Genomic DNA, 22419 nt, shown 5'->3' on the forward strand with positions numbered 1-22419 from the left:
CGGCTTTGCTTTATCTTGGCCAGGTCTCAGTTGCAAATGAGAACTTGTTCTCAACTAGCCTACCTGGTTAAATATAGGTTAAATAAAATTAAAATAAATAAATAAAAATGTTACTAATGTATTAAGTATAATGAATGAAGACGCATTAGTCATTTGATAATGTCTGAATGATTGTAGGGTCATTCCATCTCTAAAAGGACACCCACCATCTCAGATTGTTCTGAAATAATTTATGTGGTTAGAAACAGATAAGATTAACATTCATGCAACATTATTTTGTTGAAATATAATTGGATCGCTGGGAAATTACGCTAATTAATTGCATCCAAATTGACCATTTAAATATATAGGGTTCATATAATATTCACTAAATATAGTAGCTGACATCCTTTCTACAAAACGAATGGTCAAAAAGTCACACACAGACCCCCCAACAACCAATATACTGTGTCAGTTCTCTATGTCTGACACATAGTATGAAGCTGTGGCTTGTAGTATTGCTTATCCATACTATGTAATGTATTCCCTGTGAATCTGGAGATGTTTTTTCCACCTCATACATTTTTTTTTGTAATTTAAATCACTTGGATTATTTAGTGTGAATTTACCAGATTTTGACCACTAGATGCCACTGTTGCTGCTATATACCGCCACACTCATACATTTCTCTGGTCTCTTGTGTTTACTAAATAGATCACAGCAATTCCTAGATCTGGCTCATAATAAAAATAAATCTAGGCTTCATATGCACTCAATGTTTATTATTAAATTCACTCAATGCTTCTTATTCTTGTGCTGATGAAGGCATGTTGTCTAACATGTGAATGTGAGTATTATCTGCTCACACATCAAAATCCACGTAAAAAGTTGGTAAGTGAACCAAACCAGCATCTGGAAAGAAAAAAAAAGCACTTTAAAAAGGTTCTGTATCAACAGGAAATAAAACATTTTTATTGATCATTTGTGTATATGAAGTTATATAACAACAGTCAAAAAAACTCCACAGAGTGAATCACTACACAAAGTGAAACAAAACTGTAAAACACCTCATAAAAAATGAAGGTATACACAGCAATATACAGTAACTGTCAGCTCGCTGTCACCGCGAGCGATATGGCAGGAAAAACAGCCCAAACAGTTGTACAAGATTACAGAGAAAATGTCAACACAGAAATACTCAAGCAGGCAGTTGATATACACAAAGGCAACTAGGATCTTTCTACAGCATCAGACTCTAATACTTTACACAGCTTCGTCTTGAAAGGTTAGAGTGGCTTTTTGTTGTCGTCATTTTAGAGAATCTTATATGTTTCTGGTCACACAGTGAGATGTATGGGCTTTTCTTGAATAGAATGTGAGGGGTTTTGCTTCCATGATTTAGTAGGGGGGACCAATAAGAGTAGCATTACATTGCAGCTAGTGGCTTTTCTTGTGGTACAGTAAGTTACACACCTCACAATCTGATCCTGCAATGCTGCCTCTTACTGTAGTGTCCGCCCCTCAAGAGTTTGACGCTTTCCTTTTCTTTTGTTGAAGCATTTTGATTTCCTTCCCCTTTAAATACCGATTACAGCCTTTCGTTAGTGATTTAGTCGTACCCCTGTGGATCTGCTCCTTCCATTCAAATACCGAGCCTACGTTTTATCCTTGTTTTCTTTAAACAAGCGTTTTTTTTTTTGTAATTCATGATTTAAAGGATGCATAATAAATATGTTAAATGAAAAAATATATAGTTCAAGAGGGAATGTAATTCATTAGGGCACATACTGCTGTGATTAAATGTATGTTCCACGTTTCTGGAATGTATAGTTTATCCGGGGAAGGTCTACCCAAAAGGGTATTTAAATACAGAAATTAAAACACACACAAATCAACATATTTTTGCAACAATGAAAGAAAAGTACTAATCTCACAGTTAATCACCACAAACACACAGTCCATACTGTACATTCAGAGTTTTCATTTCAAATATAAAAGTATTTTCAACAGGGTTGTAAAACATAACTTAGTAATAAAAAATAATCATAATTAGATATAGTATAGTAGATCAGGTTGATACAACGATGGATGACGTTGTCATGACAAGATGTGATACGTTTCGGTAATGATCATGACCATTTCAATATGATAAATAAATCACTTTTTGGAAAATGATGAAAATATGTACATATGTACTTTCAGAGGGTGAGGGGTCATTTAAATGTTTCCGTGTGTGTGCGTGCGTCATATTTTGGTATTTCCCAATCCCACTATGTCCTGAAACTTCTGAAGCCGAATCTGTGTGCAAGAAAAAAACGAACTGGATAGGAGGGAACCCTTAACAGAAGGATTTTAGATGTCAGACTCCAACCACCACAGAATCTATATGTGCTGTGTCCTAACCATCTCACTGGAGAGGAACACGTCTCACTTGATAGGAGTCTTTAAACTTTAAATATTCATTTTTTTCCTCGGACAAACACAACCCACACAACACTATGGGATGAACATACAAGTATTGCACAGTGCTCAACGAAATGCTGTGTGAATCCCACCACTCTCGCTCTCCCATAAAACGTTCTATAACTCCTGTGTGTAGCCCTGTCAATCAACCAACCAGCCGCTGCACAGTTATAAGAACTGACGATGCCACGCACTCTCTCAGCATGTGGAAGGGAAATGGCAGTACAACGTCACTACAGAACAAACTTGTCGCTATTGATAAAGTCTACACTTCTAAGCACGCACGGCAGTCACAGTGACACACAAAGCTGTCCTCAGAGACGCCCATGGAATGACAAATAGCTTTTTCATAATAGTGCTATCAACTACACAATAACATTGAAAACACTTAGAAACTACTCCTGAAGCTAGCATCCAGTATATGCATGGAGGTTCCTCCAAGATAAGAGACTTCACGGATTTCATGGATTCAAGCATCTTATTGGGCCCGTAGTAAAGGACATATAAACAAATATTATCCCCTATGCAGACCATTAACTTTTACAGTCATTGTTTATATCCCATTGTTCTCTTGGTGTTGTACTGAGAGCCAACAATAGAAAACTGGCTAACTACGGTTTACTCAACGAAGAGATACAGTATATGGTTGTTGCTTTCATGTACTGTTCCTTTAAGTAAATACCAAGAACCAGAAGCTCCCCTGCGCATTGAGCGTCCTTAAATAAGGCCCTTCAACATAGTGTAAAGAAGTCAACAAGCTATTGCCGGTTCAAAGACATACAGTGCAAAACAGTAGCCGTACAGAAAGTAAGATTGGCAGTATAACATGGCTAGCTCTATTGCCACTGTGAGAAGGCAACACAAAGCTGCTATTTAGGGCACCTTGTGCAGCCAAATACATTGTTCCCGATAAACCAAAGCTACGACCATGGAGAGAAGGTTACTACTATACATGTGTCACCTCCCTGAAAATGGCAGTGTTTAGAAACTCACTTTACTTCCAGTCAATATAATAATCATATACTGACCCATCAAATCACTCACTTCAGCTTTAATCTAGATGAAATAGATTGAAGGCAAGGGGATGTTATCATAAGAGACAGCCCCATGGTGTTGGTAGATCCCCCCCCCCCCCCATCCCAGCCTTTAGCAAATATTGTTTAAAAAATCATGCAGTTTACAAAAAAATCAGCTGAATTTATCTAAAAAATAGTCATCTAAAAGCTTAGAGTCAAAAGTCTTTGTTCCATCTATGGAGACCTTGAGACTCCAATGTCCTCAACATAATCCGTTTCCAACAACAAGGCTATTGAAAGTAAATATTGTTCAACAAGCTTAAGGACACAATGGCAACTGCTTGATTCTATTTCATATGGGATCACTTTCCGAGGGGGGTTTGGCGGAATAGTCATTTGGGTTTAAGAGGACCGGTCTGTAAAAAGTAAATAATTTAATGAAAAGATGGCCTTTCAAATGAGGACCTATTTCACTTCGAAGTAACTGACTGTGTCACAAGGTGATGCCCTGCTTAAGGAAAAGGAAAAAGGCTAACCGGTTTGCATCGATTTGAGAGATCCTCCAGAACATTGTGTTTCAAGCAAAACAAGTAGGTCCTCTGATGGAGAAATGTGTATAAAAAGGTGTATAAGAAACCATGTGCTTGTATACTATCCAGCAGCATATATTTTCCCATGAAACCATAGTAGTTAACGGCCTAGTTTTCTGTGTATTTCAACTTTTTTTCTGCAATGGTTCATTAGTAAACATAAAGCCAGACACCGTCCTTTACAATGTGACTATACTTCCATTAGCATCTTACAGGTTGGAATTGCTTTCTTCTTCCTCTGGAATGCAATAAGGTCAAAACGTTTTATCCTGTAATATATAATATCGTCTCTCCTATATCTGCATTTACATCATTTAAAATAGAACATCTTATTAAAAACATCCAGATATACATCGATTAGGAAACGGGTAACAACATACCAACATAAACTAGAAATCATTTTTGTCTGCAGACTGATATATACAACTGTGGTACAATAAATGTCTTTCAGTCATGCACTATCTATACAGATCATATTGCTTAAAAGAAGGGGGAATTTGGTTAAGGGGAATCAGGGTGCAGAGATGGACAACATAGTCAGGGGCGGGGACTCCCAACCTGACAAATAGAAACACAAATCTGAACGACAGGGCCTAGGGGTTTGAAAGAACCATTGACAATTACAAAAGAAGGCGGTAAGACAAGTAGTATGGAGTTGGTGGGAAGGATGGGTGTTGGCTGGATTGGTTTGACGGTGGATGGACTCATATATCACTGAGGTATTTACACATACTGGCTAAAGAGCACTATGGGGAAGGTGCTGAAAGGGCCCTGCCTATTTTTTTGTGGAGAGCTGAGCGTCCACCTCCTCCTCCACCTTCAGCACGTGCCACTGGGCGATGGGTCTCCTGGGGTTGGCCAGCATATCCGACCAGTGGCGCAGCTCCGTCCCCGAGCTGTTGAGGCCCACAAAGACCTTGCCGATGGCATCGTTCTTGCCGATCTTGTCATAGTCCAGAACGGTTACAACAACTTGAACTTTCTGTAAGGGGAAAAGTAGGGAGGAAGACATTGGAATAAATTATGAGTTTGTGGGATACACACACTGTACATGTAACTAAAGTAATGTACTGGTAACATTTACAGCTCACAGACTATAGTCATGGACGTTTTATGATTTGTGTAGTGCTGAGAAGTTTTCTTGAGCACCCAGTATTCACCCAACGTACCAGATAATAATAATATTGTCTCAAGTCCCCAGACAGCCTACTTCCTCTATTGAGCACAATGATGAAGGCTCTGCTCGACGACCTACAGAACGACCTTGGCTAATTTCTCAAATACCAAAAGCAGTACAATTAGAAGACAAGTGGGAGTAACCTCCACTCTGTCAAATGCTCCTGACTAACAGAGTGGCCTATTTGAGTGAAGAGTGATACGCTCCCTTGAAGAGCCAGTCCTACGTGCTTATTAGCAGTATACACCATTTGAAGACTGGGCCTGAATCTTTCCAGAGCCAAACGCACAACAGATTGTAAGCTTACTCAGAGGTCAACATTTCAGCCTCAGCATGTGTTTATTCAAAGTGTCTCAGCAATGAGCGGTGATCCGTGCGTCATCTGCTGGAAGGGAATATGAATCGGCACACTAAGATCCACATGAGAGAGGAGAGAGGAGGTGCTCTACCTGTGTAGGTGCCGAGTCACTGTTCTCCCAAAGCATGTAATGGAACGCTGCACCAAGTCCCTCAGCCTGTCAGTTGGAGTCAAGTGGCTTTGAAAGAGATAGTTGACCCCCTCAAATCACTTTGAGGTATAACAATGACATAGACACTTGTATTTGGGTTGTTCTATCCCTTTAAAGAGAAGGACCCTCTGTGGAGGAGGGAGTGTACTTAGCAGTATAGGCTTCCTCCACTGTCACCCCTCTGTCTCTCCAATGGGTATGGGATGTTCTGATTGGCATCCTCACAGGCTAGGCGGGGTTAAGCTGCGAATTGAAACGGAGGCACGTGGAACCAAACTCGTGGTTTGTGAGCTGTGAAGTGCTAAATCAATTATAGGCAATTACTTTTTTATGCCTGGCGTTTAGACGCCCGCTCACAGATAATTCCCCCTTGGCCCAATTTGCATGCACTTTATCTTCTTTAATTCTCTGGGCCTAGTAGCTTTAAAGTGCTTTCTCATAAAGTCATTTGTCCTCAAACAGTGCGAGTGCCATACTAAACCGTACTCTATATACATTTCATCGCACTGGATAAAAAAAGGTACTGAATTGCACCGTGAAGAAGAGATATTTGAATGTTCAAATGTAATCATACGCCAAAGGCATGTAATCAGGGATGTGTTGAGAATGGCATTACTTCTCACCACTCCCCTGTGCAATTGTCTTGTAAACTTGTGAAATGAAGGCATTTAATGAGAATGCAAATGGGGGGAATTCCGACCCAAGTTAAGCGTGTGTAAATGGAAACATAATTCCCTTTTTATGCACTTTTTTTCTCTATGAGCATTCTGACCTTGAACTTAATCATGAGAACAGCATTCTTTTCACACGCTATTCGTTTGGGGTGGAGACCAATGAAATGAAGGTGTGACGGAGGTGTCTACAAATACACTGCATTCTGAACTTGACTTAACTCCCTCATCATTCTACCACCTTCGTGTGGGAAGAAACCATGAATAAGGTCGAGCAAACCTGCCGGTTCCAAGTGGGAAAAGCATGTACTTTCTTTTTTTTATAGAAATAACAGCATTCTCCATGCACAGTAATTTATAAATACATAAGAGCTATTGATAAGAGCTAGGTAAATGAGTAAACCATTTGGAGAAGAGAATTGTAAATACACATTTCAATTGTTTTAGAGGTGGTGAGGGTAGTTAACAACATCTCCACCCCGCTGATCCTCAACACTGGGGCCCCACAAGGGTGCGTTCTCAGCCCTCTCCTGTACTCCCTGTTCACCCATGACTACGTGGCAATGCACGCCTCCAACTCAATCATCAAGTTTGCAGACGACACTACAGTGGTAGGCTTGATTACCAACAACGACGAGACGGCCTACAGGGAAGAGGTGAGGGCCCTTGGAGTGTGGTGTCAGGAAAATAACCTCACACTCAATGTCAACAAAACAAAAGAGATGATCGTGGACTTCAGGAAACAGCAGAGGGAGCAGCCCCCTATCCACATCGACGGGACGGTAGTGGAGAAGGTGGATTTTATGTTATGTTAAGTTTATGTTCCTTGGCGTACACATCACGGGCAAACTGAAATGGTCCACCCACACAGACAGCATGGCGAAGAAGGCACAGCAGCACCTCTTCAACCTCTGGAGGCTGAAGAAATTTGTCTTGTCACCAAAAACACTCACAAACTTTTACAGATGCACATTGGAGAGCATCCTGTCGGGATGTGTCACCGCCTGGTACGGCAACTGCTCCGCCCACAACCGTAAGGCTCTCCAGAGGGTAGTGAGGTCTGCACAACGCATCACCGGGGGCAAACTACCTTCCCTCCAGGACACCTACACCACCCGATGTCACAGGAAGGCCAAAAAGATCATCAAGGACAACAACCACCCGAGCCACTGCCTGTTCACCCCGCTATCATCCAGAAGGCGAGGTCAGTACAGGTGCATCAAAGCAGGGGCCGAGAGACTGAAAAACAGCTTCTATCTCAAGGCCATCAGACTATTAAACAGCCACCACTAACGTTGAGTGGCTGCTGCATACCCGACATTACTCATCTCGTGTATATACTGTACTCTATACCATCTACTACATCTTGCCTATGCCGTTCGGCCATCGCTCATTCCTATATTTTTATGTACATATTCTTATTCATTCCGTTTACACTTGTGTGTATAAGGTAGTTGTTGTGAAATTGTTAGGTTAGATTGCTTGTAAGATATTACTGCACGGTCGGAACTAGAAACACAAGCATTTCGCTACACTCGCATTAACATCTGCTAACCATGTGTAGGTGACCATTAACATCTGCTAACCATGTGTAGGTGACAAATATTTGATTTGATTTGAGATGATTTTTCCTTATGATCCATGGAGACAAATGTTAAACCAAACAAACTAAAAATCCTATCAACATGATATGTATTGTGTCCCCATTCCCACAGTGAAGTAAGCTGTAAATAGCTGTGCCGTTAATCTGATTTTATTTGTATGCCCTCATCATTTGCATAGATGAAATTTGGAGACCCAAGCTACAGGCTTCTGTCGGACCGAATCTGCCAAATTGCGCTTTAGAATGTTTTAATTATATACCCAGACGTTTTGCAGTTTTATTTCACAATATGTATTGTTAAATATTAGCCACTATCGGGAGCCACACATACATTTGTAACTGTTAAATTTGTTGCCTACATTTTGAAAGATTCCATTCCATTCCGTTTACTTTTTATTTCCTCTGTCATGTCTGTGTAGTTGTTCCTGAGGGATGCTAGCATTAGTGGATCATATCAGGCTAACACTGTGAAATCATTTGGGACAGCCTACTCATAGCCTACTTGAGTCAATATGGAACTCAGACCACACGTAGCAGTTTAAGCCTGGTGCATGGTTCACGATGACTGGACCGTTGTCATACAGTTCCATGATTAATGAGGATCAGGGTAAATTTCTAGGACTACTGTTCAACTCCTATAGTACATCTACTTCCACCTTCTAATATTTCATGGAATGAACTTGAGTATCTCAACTTTCATCAATCAATTTTGTACGTAGACGCACTCCAAACCTGTAAAATATGATTCATACATACTTTCATAACCATACATTTTGCTTAAAGTCTACAAGATCAGAGTATTTTTTTATTTACCAGTTGGTGCTGAAACCGAGTTGAATATGCATATATATACAGTAGATGGCTTTCTTTCATTGATCCCTATATTCTGAACCCGTTCCTTCAATGTATTGTAGTCTGTCGACAAAATACAAATTTGAGGTACACTAATGCATTACGCGCCTGCATTAGGTAAGCCTGAATACCAACTACTGAGAAGTGCATAGGAAAGGTGTACATTTACTAAGTCTGAATCGGGCCCATGATGAATAGAGCCTGAGACTGATTATCCTGTACAGACCAAAGAGCACACATTCACATGCTAATTTTAAGCCACCAATTCACTCTTAGTAGCCACAAGCTTTGAACACAATCTCCTTGTCAATTGTCTCGGTGTTGGCACTAAGTCTTATTTGAAGTATTCTTAAAAAAAAACTTGACTTAGTGGTTTATGACTGAGCTCAATTAGATCTAGTCTTAATGCTTCAACAACATGGAGAACTCCCAAGATGCACGTGGGGATGTACAACACCTTTACCTGGATTTGCTCGAATGGCACTTCAAAGCTGAAGGACTCGTTGTAGTAAGGGTTGAGGGTGTTCTTCTTGATTGTTGTCTTCTTCTTCTTCAGCCTCTTCCCGTTCTGCATCAGGTGGATCTTCACGTAGGGATCTGAGGAAAGAAGAGAGAGCCAGGTTAGAACCCACTGCATCCGGTGAATCTTCACGTAGGGATCTGAGGAAAGAAGAGAGGGCCAGGTTAGAACCCACTGCATCAGGTGGATCTTCACGTAGGGATCTGAGGAAAGAAGAGAGGGCCAGGTTAGAACCTACTGCCACAAGGCATTTACACCCTCCCTTTCTAGTGTCTATACACTCATATGTTTTAGTCACACCTTGTCTGTCACTTAATTTGGATATATCAACACGGAGAGGAATCACACAGTCTGATAACATTCACCGTACTTACAAACCCATTTCAAATCATATGCAAGAGAAACAGAGTTGCGCACAATTTCTATAAATAGAATTTTGCTGCTTTTTCAAGTGGCTCATGTTTTCGCCACTTTCACTGAAGGGCGTCATTTCCCTTCCCCAATAATGAAGACTGAAGCCTCTCCAGAGTGGGCCTGCTGTGGCTGGCCCTGTGGCCCCCCTCTCTCTGGTAATCAGGTCAAAAGGACCAGTAAAAGATGCAGACTCACCCAGCAGCCTTCCTGCTTTATCATTGGCAATCAAGACGTTGGACTAGCATGGCTAGCAATCCTGATTTATTTTACTCCTTTCGGAATGCTAATGACAAGCGGGAAGTGGAGGGGGGAGAGGAGGGTGTGGAGTGGCACCCTGTTTGAGACAAGACACTTTAGTTTTTGAGAGCTAATGAGCCTTGGTAATGGACTGCCATTGAAACCAATTCGAGTTAGATAGTAGACACAGACTTATCTTAATGAAAACAGGTCACGCCATTTATCTTTGAAGATGAGACAGCGTTGTTGGTTCTAGGATCAACAAACACAAAGAAATATGATAGGATATGGCATGGTAATTGAGCTAAACGACCAATCACATTAAGGGAAAGGGTGGCAGTTACAATTGAGCCCCAGCATGGTAATGCACCAATGAAGCAAGGCATCAGTATCAATCCTCATAATGCTCTCTTGTTCTAAAATACTGCTGGTTCTCATAATCTAGATGTATCTGTGGCTCCCAGATGACTTTATTAGGCTGTCTTTGATGCTCATGGTGTAGGGCTTTGTAGGGATTTGTTCTACAGTTTTGACTGTGGAACATCTGTGGGATTCCTAGCAATGGCAAACATTTTGAAAGCAATGGTAAACATCTGTTATCCAACTTAGAGGGAAAGGAGGATACCTTGTCAGTTGTGCAACTGAATGTATTCAACTGAAATGTGTCTTCCGCATTTAACCCAACCCCTCTGAATCAGAGAGGTGCGGGGGACTGCCATAATTGACATCCATGTCTTCGGCGCCCGGGGAACAGTGGGTTAACTGCCTTGCTCAGGGGAAGAACAACAGATTTGTATCGGGGATTCAATCCAGCAACCTTCAGACTTGATTTGCCTTATTAATGAAAAATGTATCAACCCCTACAAGAATGTAGATGAATTATAATTCACACAATAATTTACATTTCCTGTTGTTGCAGGCATATTTTCCTGCTGTAGAAAACTGTCTCAAATGAAGACCCTACATCTGTAAGAGCTGATTGCTCACTGGCAGGTTCATCCCATAGCTGTGTGCACAGTGTACACTGAGAGACAGAGAAAAAATAGAAGCAGAACCGAGAGAAAGAAAAAGAGAGAGAGAAAAGCAATGGGACAGAGGGAAAGGGAGAAAAAAGAAAGGACGGAGACAAAGTGTGATAGCGAGAGAAAGACAGAGAGAACTGAGTGAACGAAGAGAGAGAGGGTGAATGAACAGAAGGGAGAGAACAGCTAGAACAAAAAGAGAGAAATAGAGAGAGAGAGAGAGAGAGAGAGAGAAAGAGAATGCAGCCTCGAGAGCGGGTGTCCATTGTGACGTTTATTACTCTCCTGTGAGGGCTGTGCGATGATAAAAGAGACAGTGGAGGAGAGGTGTGTGTTAGTGAATAGGCCCAGCAGTATCTAAATGGGAATCTTCTCCAGTGTCGGACTGTGAGCATCACACGGCCGTATCACCACTTTCTATCAGACTCTTCCATCAACAACCCCTTTATTGTTTTTTTCTCTCTTTCTTTTTTGATGTGTGCAGTGAATTCTCTTCAGCTCAGTTCCCTTCTTTATAGGTTCTACTAATGTCCCTGTAGGAAACTAAAGATGTGTCATGAGAGAGTCGATTACAAACAATCAGACTTCTACAGCTTTGCTGTTGACGCTGATAGGAAGCTTTTCTAATAGGTCATGATTGGAGGTTAATGGAGGGAAGTTTGTGGACGAACTAAGTATGGTCCCCAAGGTCTCTGTGGAGGTTAGGCTCAACACCCCCTTGGTTGGAACTGTCACAGCAGACTGATAACAGAGGCTGCATCAGATCCTGATCCATGGCTGTGACAGCTGTATAACTCACAAAGGCATTCACACACGTACGCAATTCCGTTTCATGGCGAAGTATTTCTTCATCCCTGCTCCCGACCATCAGTTGCAACAGTCTTGAACCTGTGCAGAAATCTTTTATCTCTGTATAAAAAATGACCTCACATTCACAACCGTATGAATACATTCCAACTCCTTCCCATTCCAACCCTGTATCTGGCTACCTCTGCCTCATCTTGACCATCCGCACAGGCCTGGGTCTGAATGACCAGCACTGGATAAATGAATCCCCCTATCCATAGAGACTGAGGCTGAATACACACAACAACAACACCCAGGCAGGGATATCACAGATAACCTATCCCTCCACCGTTAGAAAAACACCTGTGGTGTCCCGTGGCTTTCAGCCCTATTCTACCCCGACTCTTCTTATCTCACCGCCAGGATTATTGGGTTTTGGCGGGCGACGCACCCCAACTCATATCCAGCTCATTTCGGCGTCTCATCCCAGACAGCTCTAATCTCTGCCCATTTTGCGGATGAGTGGCCGCGGCAGCTGATGTGATGCGCCTGTCGCAGAGAGAGAGAAAGAGAGAGAGAGAGAGAGAGAGAGAGAGAGAGAGAGAGAGAGAGAGAGCGTTTACCGTTCCTTGTGTCTGTCTACACTTTAGTATACGGAGGCAGATCCTTGCTGCAAGCGTGACAGTCACTCATTTGGATCACTGCCAATGGGCCGGGTTATAATGAAAAGATGCTGTGCCCATTTATAAAGAGTCCCCCTCCCTTCCCAGTGAACAGGGAGCAGCAGGTGTGTGAAGAAGTGGCTAACGGGGAGGACATGAGCGACGTCGGCTGCAGGTGTTTGTGGAGGAGACGATGCAGGCACCTGTCCCATGCGATCTGTCAGAGCAGCAGCCATAACAGGACCTTTTCTATCCCAGCTGGCTCTGTGCCAAACAGATGACAGAGGACCTTTTAACATGACAGTGTGTACATCCAAAACAAACACATTATATTCATTCCCTACCGTTACGAGCCTATTTCAGCGTTACTGTGTGTTCACCCGTCGGTTTCAACAGAATTGCTTAGATCTAGGCTTTAAGCTTGTCGATAACTAGTCATTGCTATATATTTTGGATTATAGGCCTAAGTGAAAGAGAATAGCTATCAATGCCAATCATAATTAGTCTACTGAGCGTGTGAAGACCAAACGGTAAAAACAGAAAGCTACTAGTAAACATGCACGTTGGCTGCTTACTCGAGTGTGCTGTGTGTTGGCTTGCGGGGGCTGTGTACGAGATGTTGAACGAACGTCAACACAAGCAGGTTAAATATAGCTCAGCTGTCATCTTAGTTTCCCTCCCATCGTTCTGGATGGGCCATGGAGGAGGGGCACGCAGGGCCCCACTGTCATCTCGGTTTTACACACTTGGAGTTGACATGAATCATTCACATGCAACTAAGCTACGTCGCACACACCACAGACACACACACACACACACACACACACACACACACACACACACACACACACACACACACACACACACACACACACACACACACACACACACACACACACACACACACACACTTCCAAACTTCTGCATTTCCCTAATCACCACCAAATTGGTTTTCCATTCATTCATCATTATAATAACACCTGGCCTCGTTGCTTTCCACACCTTGGAAGTGTAAATGACTGCAGTGGGGCTGCGAACCTGGAGCTACCTTAAACAGCCGGGCAGTATGCATGACAAACAAAACAAATAATATGGTCTCCAGCCGAGAGGCTTGATGGCATGCTGTGTGGTGAGGTGAGGGAGCACTGGCTGAAGGGAGTGAAGGTTCATTAATACTGCAGGACTGGTTGATGTGATAACCCCCTCACTGAGGAGGTCCATTACCCTGTTATGAACAGCCTCACTATCCCCTGTGACTGACAGAGAGAGAGAGAGAGAGAGAGAGAGAGAGAGAGAGAGAGGTGGAGAGAGAAAGGGAGATGAGAGAGAAATAAAAAGAGAAAGAGATAGACGGAGAGAGGGAGAGAAGTGTCACAGTGCAGACAGTACATCCATTATCTTAACAAGCATGTACTCATCCTCCAGTAACATCCACTGTGCTTCTGTATGTAACACACTGATACTATTCTATAGCAGTATATTATTTACCACAAATGATTTGATTGGCTCTTGATGGTGCCTGTGGCTTTACACACTTTACACACTTCACTGTATGTAGGTTGTCAGCATTGGCGCTGAGTTCTCTTTATATGCTTCTACTCACCTTTTATGTGAGGGGACATGGTCTATGTGCCCCGCAAACATACTTCACCCATAGAAATAGGCTGTTATCACATTGCTGCACACAGCCAGTGAAGAGCCCTGCAGCCTTGAGAAGTGACAACTACAGTTGAAGTCAGAAGTTTCATACACCTTAGCCAAATACATTTAAACTCAGTTTTTCACAATTCCTGACATTTAATCCTAGTAAAACTTCCCTGTCTTAGGTCAGTTAGGATCACCACTTTATTTTAAGACTGTGAAATGTCAGAATAATAGTAGAGAGAATGATTTATTTCAGCTTTTATTTCTTTCATCACATTCCCAGTAGGTCAGAAGTTTACATACACTCAATTAGTATTTGGTAGCATTGCCTTTAAATTGTTTAACTTGGGGCAAACGTTTTGGGTAGCCTTCCACAAGCTTCCCACAATAAGTTGGGTAAATTTTGGCCCATTCCTCCTGACAGTCAGGTTTGTAGGCCTCCTTGCTCGCACACACTTTTTCAGTTCTGCCCACAAATTTTCTATAAGATTGGGTTCAGGGCGTTGCAATGTCCACTCCCAAAACCTTGACTTTGTTGTCCTTAAGCCATTTTGCCACAACTTTGGAAGTATGCTTGGGGTCATTGTCCATTTGGAAGACCCATTTTCGACGAAGCTTTAACTTTCTGACTGATGTCTTGAGATGTTGCTTGCAAGCCTCCCCCTTTTCCCTCCAAACATAACGATGGTCATTATGACCAAACAGTTCTATTTATGTTTCATCAGACCAGAGGACATTTCTCCAAAAGTACGATCTTTGTCCCCATGTGCAGTTGAAAACCGTAGTATGGCTTTTTTATGGCGGTTTTGGAGCAGTGGCTTCTTCCTTGCTGAGCGGCCTTTCAAGTTACGTCAATATAGGACTCGTTTTACTGTGGATATAGATACTTTTGTACCTGCTTCCTCCAACATCTTCACAAGGCCATTTGCTGTTGTTCTGGGATTGATTTTCACTTTTCGCACTAAAGTACGTTCATCTCTAGGAGTCAGAACTTCCTGAGTGGTATGACGGCTACGTGGTCCCATGGTGTTTATCATTGCGTACTAATCTTTGTACAGATGAACCTTCAGGCGTTTGAAAATTGCTCCCAAGGATGAACCAGACTTGTGGAGGTCTATACATTTTTTTCTGAGGTCTTGGCTGATTTCTTTTGATTTTCCCATGATGTCAAGCAAAGAGGCAAGGAGTTTGAAGGTAGGCCTTGAAATACATCCACAGGTAAACCTCCAATTGACTCAAATTATGACAATTAGCCTATCAGAAGCTTCTAAAGCCATGACATCATTTTCTGGAATTTTCCAAGCGGTTTAAAGGCACAGCCAACTTAGTGTATGTAAACTTCTGGCCCACTGGGAATGTGATACATTTTATACGTGAAATAATCTGTCTGTAAACAATTGTTTGAAAAAGTACTTATGTCATGCAGAAAGTAGATGTCCTAACCGACTTGCCAAAACTATAGTTTGTTTTCAAGACATTTATGGAGTGGTTGAAAAACGAGTTTTAATGACTCCAACCTAAGTGTATGTAAACTTCCAACTTCAACTGTATTTTAATTCCATGGGTACTGGAGCTCTCTCCTGTGGTGAGTCATACTAGTGAGAGTTGTTCCCATTGTCACAATATATACTGTACTTAAATATAGGAACTCACCTTGAGTCTATAAGGTTACCTGTACATTTTCAGCAAAGATTATGAGAAAGTCAAGTGTCTTGCCTTCGATGGATTGTATGGTATATACTGTATTCTAAGAGTCCCTCCAGGGATATAGTTATGTTATGATAAGACGAGGTTGTTGACAAAAAATAAACCTTCCACTGTGATTCAGGAGTGGCTCAGCTGAGAACTTTTAACGATGATTAGATTAGGTGCTCTTTTAAAACAAGTTTTGCTGCACAGCATGATACAGCGATTCTGGCTGTTACGATTATTTGGGGCAATCAGAAGAATTATGAATAATTATACATATTTGAATGAAAATAGAGGTGTCTCGTTTGCTGAGCAGTAATTAGGCTCGATAAACAGGACAGCAGTGGAGAAAAGGACCAATCCCAGACCATCAATTACTTGTCCTCCTCCTCTAGTTCTGGCTGTGTCACGATGTGAGATAGTCACTAATTATTGTTATTATATACACGCGTGTTATTTCATCTATCTGCCAGGCTTTGACGTCTATTCTCCTGGCAAAAAGACACTTCTGGAGAAGTTGACACTTCAAACAATGGGCTAACTGCGATATAGTATTCTGCGATATCTTGTTAGATAAAATAAATTGGAACACAATTTTGTTAGCTACAGGGGTCCAAAACAATACTTTCTGCCCTAAAGCGTGTACGGGAATTATGCTTGTTTGGTATTTGTTTATTTGGTTAGTCAAACCCGGAGGCGGAGCGACGAAGAGATACCAGAGTATTGGCTCCTTTCAAAAGGAATGACAACGTTCTCTTTCAAAACTTGAACAAAACAAGCCAAGCACAAGCTATTCCTCAATTCAATTTTCTGATAACATTTAAAAAAGGTAAAATTGCTGTCATTGTGTTCAGCTTCACTACCTTGTTCATTGTTCGGTTGACATCAAAAACATGAATGTCGAAATAAGCTGTGTGAGTGGGAACAAGACGCCTGTTATCTAGCCTACTGTTTGGGACTTCAATAGGTAACATGAAAGTCAAACAATAGCTCCTATAATTCTCATTCCAGTAAAAACCCAGGTGAGAGTGTTAAATACTTTACCAGTTGGATAGATTGGATAGACAATGATGTGCCAATATGATTCTCAATAGGGTCTTGGGATGGCTAGAAGCCATTGGCTAGAAATTATGTTATCCCCTTACAGATTTTATGATACAGTATGCTCATTTGAGTATACAATGAGAGACATATCCATGCACACACTGACTGACACACTCTGACAGACGCAACACACACACTAACACAGACCCACCGACAACAGTGTAGCCAGTCTAATGTGCTATTAAAATGGAAATCATAGTTCGGAACCTGAATCCAATGGCAACTAAGATGAAAACATGCTATTACCATATGTTAATAATTCAACCAGAAATCCCCAGACTTGGCTCCACTTTGACCTTTTAAACACACTAGATAAACCATGCACCAATTACCCTTGGCATATTGCATGTCAAGCCCAGCCAACCTTACTAACCACTTTCCTTCGGAATAAGTTTCCCACAGTAACTGCCTGGCCTTCAAACTGCCTCCCTTCTATTACCTCATCAGCTTGATTGACAGCTTAGGATGTGGCCAATCCCATGATGCAAATGGCGACAGATGAGAGCTAATGCTTCGAGTGGAAATGCAAGCAGGGAGGCATGGGTTCTGGCTAATGGCTACCAGGCACACTACTCACAGACAGATGACGGAAGGTCTTGGGCTAGTGTGAGGTAGCGGTTCTGTTAGGCAAGTCAGGCACTGATGGCCTGCTAGGCTGTAAGGCACGGGGAGGGAGAATGGACTAGATGCATGGTAACTGCAGCCTGAAGAGGGTTAAGGTTAGGAGGAAGGACAGGGAGGAAGAGGAGGATAGGGGATTAGAAATGGTCCAAGGAATGGATAGGAGAGAGCCAGGGAGACGGGAGGGGTGGGGTAGACCCAGCTGTGGAAGGGGGGATTTGGGGGCTGGGGGGGCTCTTTGTGGGGTGGAGTGATGAATGGTTCAGGTGGGCTCCTATTTCTAGCTCCTGAATGGCCCGTATCACTAGGACCATACAGGAAATGTACACAGCTGGCTCTGCTTGCTAGAAGGGGCCCGCGCCCACATAGCCCTCCTTCCAAGAGGAAAGGTTTAGAGAATTAGATTTCTTTGCTCATCTCTGAGCAGTGCAGCAGCGACAACTTTCTCCTGTCCACCTTTTTGTGTAGAACAGTATTGGTGGTGTGATGGTGTGATGTTCCGAGGGGAGCTTCATGGGAGAGTGTCTGGTGTCCATCATGGCGTTCTCTGGCCCTCAGGGAGAGTTCTGCCCCATGCTCACTGATGGATGGGAAGCTGCTCAACACTAGATTGATTACTCTCTGCAGTACACACACACCTGCACATGATCAGGAGTGTGTGTGTGTGTGTGTGTGTGTGTGTGTGTCTGTGTGTGTGTGTGTGTGTGTGTGTGTGTGTGTGTGTGTGTGTGTGTGTGTGTGGAATGCGTGGTCACTATCGCAAATGAAACATTCTGTTAACATGGCATCATGCTCACTTTTCAGAGTTGGTCAATTCATTAGAAATGTGTCTATCTATGAGCCTCTACAGGTGCATTAGTGAACCATGGCCGCAATGGCCAGGTGACTTTCCAAAGCGTTACTTCAGTGTAGTCCCTATGGGATCTCCTGCCAACATAAAGCAGGGTGTTCATTAGTGCCCACTGCGATCATTACTGTTCATGTTTATTTTCTCCCACGTAACAGCAGGTCTGCACAGTGGAGCCCAGTAACCACCACCCACACCCCTGATCCCTGGAGTACCTGGGTCTAACCACATGTTCTGTTGGCATCACATTGGCATCACATTGGCATTGTTCTGGAAGACAAAATGCCATTTCTATTGTTGTCCACATTTTGGAGGTAGAGTTTAGACATACATTAATCACTTCAGATGCGATCTGTTATCTCCTGCCAATATAATGGTGGGCAATGATTGGTTGGGGACGGTTGTTGTTTGAGAGAAATAGCTGCAGGAAAATAGGAGACACTGAAGTGATTGCTGCCGCAGATTTTCTCAGACAAAAGATGAGCCTGTCGCGTGGAAAGCCAGCGGGGAGTGAAAGAGCAGCACAATCAGAGCTCAAAGTCTCCAACAGACACCAATTTCCCAAAGTCCAACCTGACAAAACACTGGGCCCCACAATGACTCACCAAGCCTTCAGCAAAACCCATAGAACAGCACAGAGAGGGGAGAGGGCAAAACAATGGTTTCTAATACATACTGTAACACCCTGAGAGCGTTCATTACCAGAGAGAGAGAGTGGCTTTGACTGAGGGTTTCATAATGACAGCCCCTCCTCTTGAGTGGACATGACACAGATGAGAGCAGGTCTGGAGGTAAAATTCCTTACTACCATCTTAGGCCCCCTGGCTGTCAATCGTCTTGCCTGGCCATCCTTGTTGTGGCCCTCAGCTCTGCTCTGCTCACCTGACAAGCCTCCCACGTCCATCTTCTTCAGGTTCTTGGCCTCCAGGACGACCACGGTCAGCTTACCAGCGGTGGGCACGTATCGCAGGGAGAAGCAGATATCACCCAGCTTCTCTTGCTGTGTGAGAGAGAGAGAGAGAGAGAGAGAGAGAGAGAGAGAGAGAGAGAGAGAGAGAGAGAGAGAGAGAGAGAGAGAGAGAGAGAGAGAGAGAGAGAGAGAGAGAGAGAGAGAGAGAGAGAGAGAGAGAGAGAGAGAGAGAGAGAGAGAGAGAGAGAGAGAGAGAGAGAGAGAGAGAGTCATGACCATAGCTAGGAATAAGGATGAAGTTGTCTGCCGAAGTGACACATGTTTTGGTTGTCTAGTCTTGTCTGTCTAAAAGCTTAAATGCTTTCACATGGATTCTGTTTTCCCATTTGGGTTTTCTTGGATCTTTTTAGGGTAGGCTTTCCCAACTGGCGGCCCGTGGACCGAATTTGGCCCTTGGGTGAATTTTCTTCGCCCCCGAAGTTTTCTGAGCAAATAATTTTTTTTGTTGGGACGACGACGACGACGACATAAAACAACGTAACAAAAAAACAGGAATTCAGCTCCAAGAGATTTTAATTTAGTAAATCTGTCCCCAACTATTCCAACGCATAATAGGGATACATATGTTACCATATCCAAATGTAATCAAGGTTTGAAATTCTTATTATTTAGTCAAATATTATATTTGTTTGGGCATCTTGTGGTCAATTTGACAAATTATTTGCAATTATGTTCCGGGACCCCCGACCATCCGCTCAAGGAAAAAACTTCCCGCTGCTGAATGCAGTTTGTGGGAACCCCTGTTGTAGAGGTTATTGGCTGAGGTTATAGCTGCTGAGAGACAGAACGTCATCAATCATTCCCTTGTGTCATACACATCAACATAGAAATAAACAATCATAGTCACAGAGCGAACAGACTCAAAATGTGATTTATATTTCTGGAATTACACATATTAACAAGTAGAACAGACTGACGCTCAATAAGTGTCCCAGGTCCAACTTGAATTACACATGATTGGAAACAGCCACCATGAATAGACCTCATAAATCAAGGGCCAAGGAGGCCTGAACATTGATTTTTGTATTATATACCAGAGGTCTTTTATCAAATTACAATCAAGACTGATTCCCTAATACTAAATATATGTGATGAGAATATAATATGGTTGCTAGATTTGAGTTGTATATGGGGCAGGTTTATTCTCAGCCTGGGTTGCCATTACTCAGTCAGTGTATCTAGCCGTGCCTGGCCTGTACACTCAGCCCAGAGCCGACGGGACTAAATAGACTCACTTTAATGACAGAGGCTCCAGCTTCATCAACATAAACACACACTCCTCCCGGGGAGACGTGGGCAGAGAGACTGAGAGAAAAAAAACGCTGAAATAAATGATGCTTGTCTGAAGCCATCATGGTCTAATATATTCCAGAAATATCTAGGAAAGGCCAGCACTGCCTCTCCTGCTGAGAGCGCCTCGTGTTTGACCCACCAGGTTGAGGAGGATGTTTTCGCTATGTCAACACTGTTATACAACCGAGTAGGAAGAGTCTAACATTTTGTAGCTAATAAAATGCATGGTCCGTGGTTCCCTCAGCCAATATGGGTGTGTTATTTCAAAGCACGTTTGCAGGTAAATCCAATTGTCCCCGCATCCCTTTTTTTCTCGACAACAGGCGCCGTTGTAAGGAACCTTTGTTTCTAGAAGGATACACAGTGGAAAACAAACAAATTATGAAACCCCCTGATATCAAATCAAATCAAAGTTTATTTGTCACGTGCGCCGAATACAGCAGGTGTAGGTAGACCTTACAGTGAAATGCTTACTTACAGGCTCTAACCAATAGTGCGAAAAAAAAGTATGTGTATGTGTGTTTATGTAAGTAAAGAAATAAAACAACAGTAAAAATGCATTTGAAAATAACAGTAGCAAGGCTATATACAGACACCTGTTAGTCAGGCTGATTGAGGTAGTATGTACATGTATGTAGGTATGGGAACAGAGAGTAGCAGTAGCGTAAAAAGAGGGGTTGGCGGGTGGTGGGACACATTGCAGATAGCCCGGGTAACCATTTGGTTACCTGTTCAGGAGTCTTTTGGCTTGGGGGTAAAAACACGTGTCGCTTAAAAAAGATTGGATTCCTTCTGAATTCATCTGGAATCCATCTGTTATTCTGGCAGTGTTTGACTTCATTTTAAAGTTATATGAACAGAATGCCGCCTTATCTTTTCCACAGACCAACTGTATATGTAAGGGATAATCAACAAGGGTCTATGCATTCTGTAGAGAATAATGAACGACGTGGAACCTTCCACGGAGTTGTATAATTTTTCAGAGAACGGATAGAGCCCAGAGTCTATTATCCCTTTTATACCATGGCTATAATTTAACACATTTACTGCTACAAATGTGTTCATTTGCAGGTAGAAATGTGTTCAACATCCACTGTTTACTAGATAGTAAGTTTACTAGAAAGATACAGTAGTTGCTTTGATAGGACTGATAGCCATGAGGACTGATAGCCAAACAAACAGACTTGCTAGTTTAGTCCTAGCTTGCTATTATGAAAATCTAATTAAACAATGGCAATAATGTTTTCAATTCAAGTTTTGCTTTCAAAAGCAGCTCAAACATAGAACATTTAAGAATGAACTATGGCCATTGAATTCTACAGTGCTGATATACCGTGCGTTATAGGGAAATAATCCATGCTCTAGAATGCCCTTCAAGCCAATCATAAACGAGTATTCAATAATACCATGGTATAATTAAGCAATAAGGCACGAGGGGGTGTGGTATATGGCCATTATACCAGTGCTAAGGCCTGTTTTTATGTTTTTACTGTTCTAATTCCGTGTGTAACCAGTATACCAATCAGCATTCAAGGCTCAAATCAGCCAGTTTATAATTAAGCAATTAGGAACCTTGGGGGTTTGTGGTATATGGCCAATATTCCATGGCTAAGGGCTGTGTCCAGGCAATTCGCGTTGCGTCGTGCATATGAACAGCCATTAGCCGTTGTATATTAGCCATGTACCACACATCCTCGGGCCTTATTGCTTAAATCATACCCCAGAGGAAATATCTGGTTCAACATGCCTC

At 42.4% G+C, this 22419-nt stretch overlaps 1 protein-coding gene across 6 annotated transcripts in view; it reads right to left on the minus strand.

Moving 5' to 3' along the window:
* Positions 1-937: 937 nt before the first annotated feature.
* LOC139378529 (synaptotagmin-1-like) overlaps positions 938-22419 on the minus strand; it is a 200693-nt gene continuing 179211 nt past the window's right edge. For 4 of the 6 annotated variants that reach the window (XM_071120783.1, XM_071120779.1, XM_071120781.1 and 1 more), the window contains 3 exons: positions 19289-19406; positions 9324-9583; positions 938-5030 (listed from right to left, as the gene is read on the minus strand). In XM_071120783.1, coding sequence (XP_070976884.1) covers positions 4824-5030; positions 9324-9583; positions 19289-19406 — 585 coding nt within the window. In that variant the 3' untranslated portion in view covers positions 938-4823. The remainder of the gene's footprint in view (positions 5031-9323; positions 9584-19288; positions 19407-22419) is intronic. The other 2 variants (XM_071120785.1, XM_071120784.1) reach the window with 1 other exon arrangement.

Source organism: Oncorhynchus clarkii, chromosome 21 (assembly GCF_045791955.1).
Source record: "Oncorhynchus clarkii lewisi isolate Uvic-CL-2024 chromosome 21, UVic_Ocla_1.0, whole genome shotgun sequence".
NCBI lineage: Eukaryota > Metazoa > Chordata > Actinopteri > Salmoniformes > Salmonidae > Oncorhynchus > Oncorhynchus clarkii.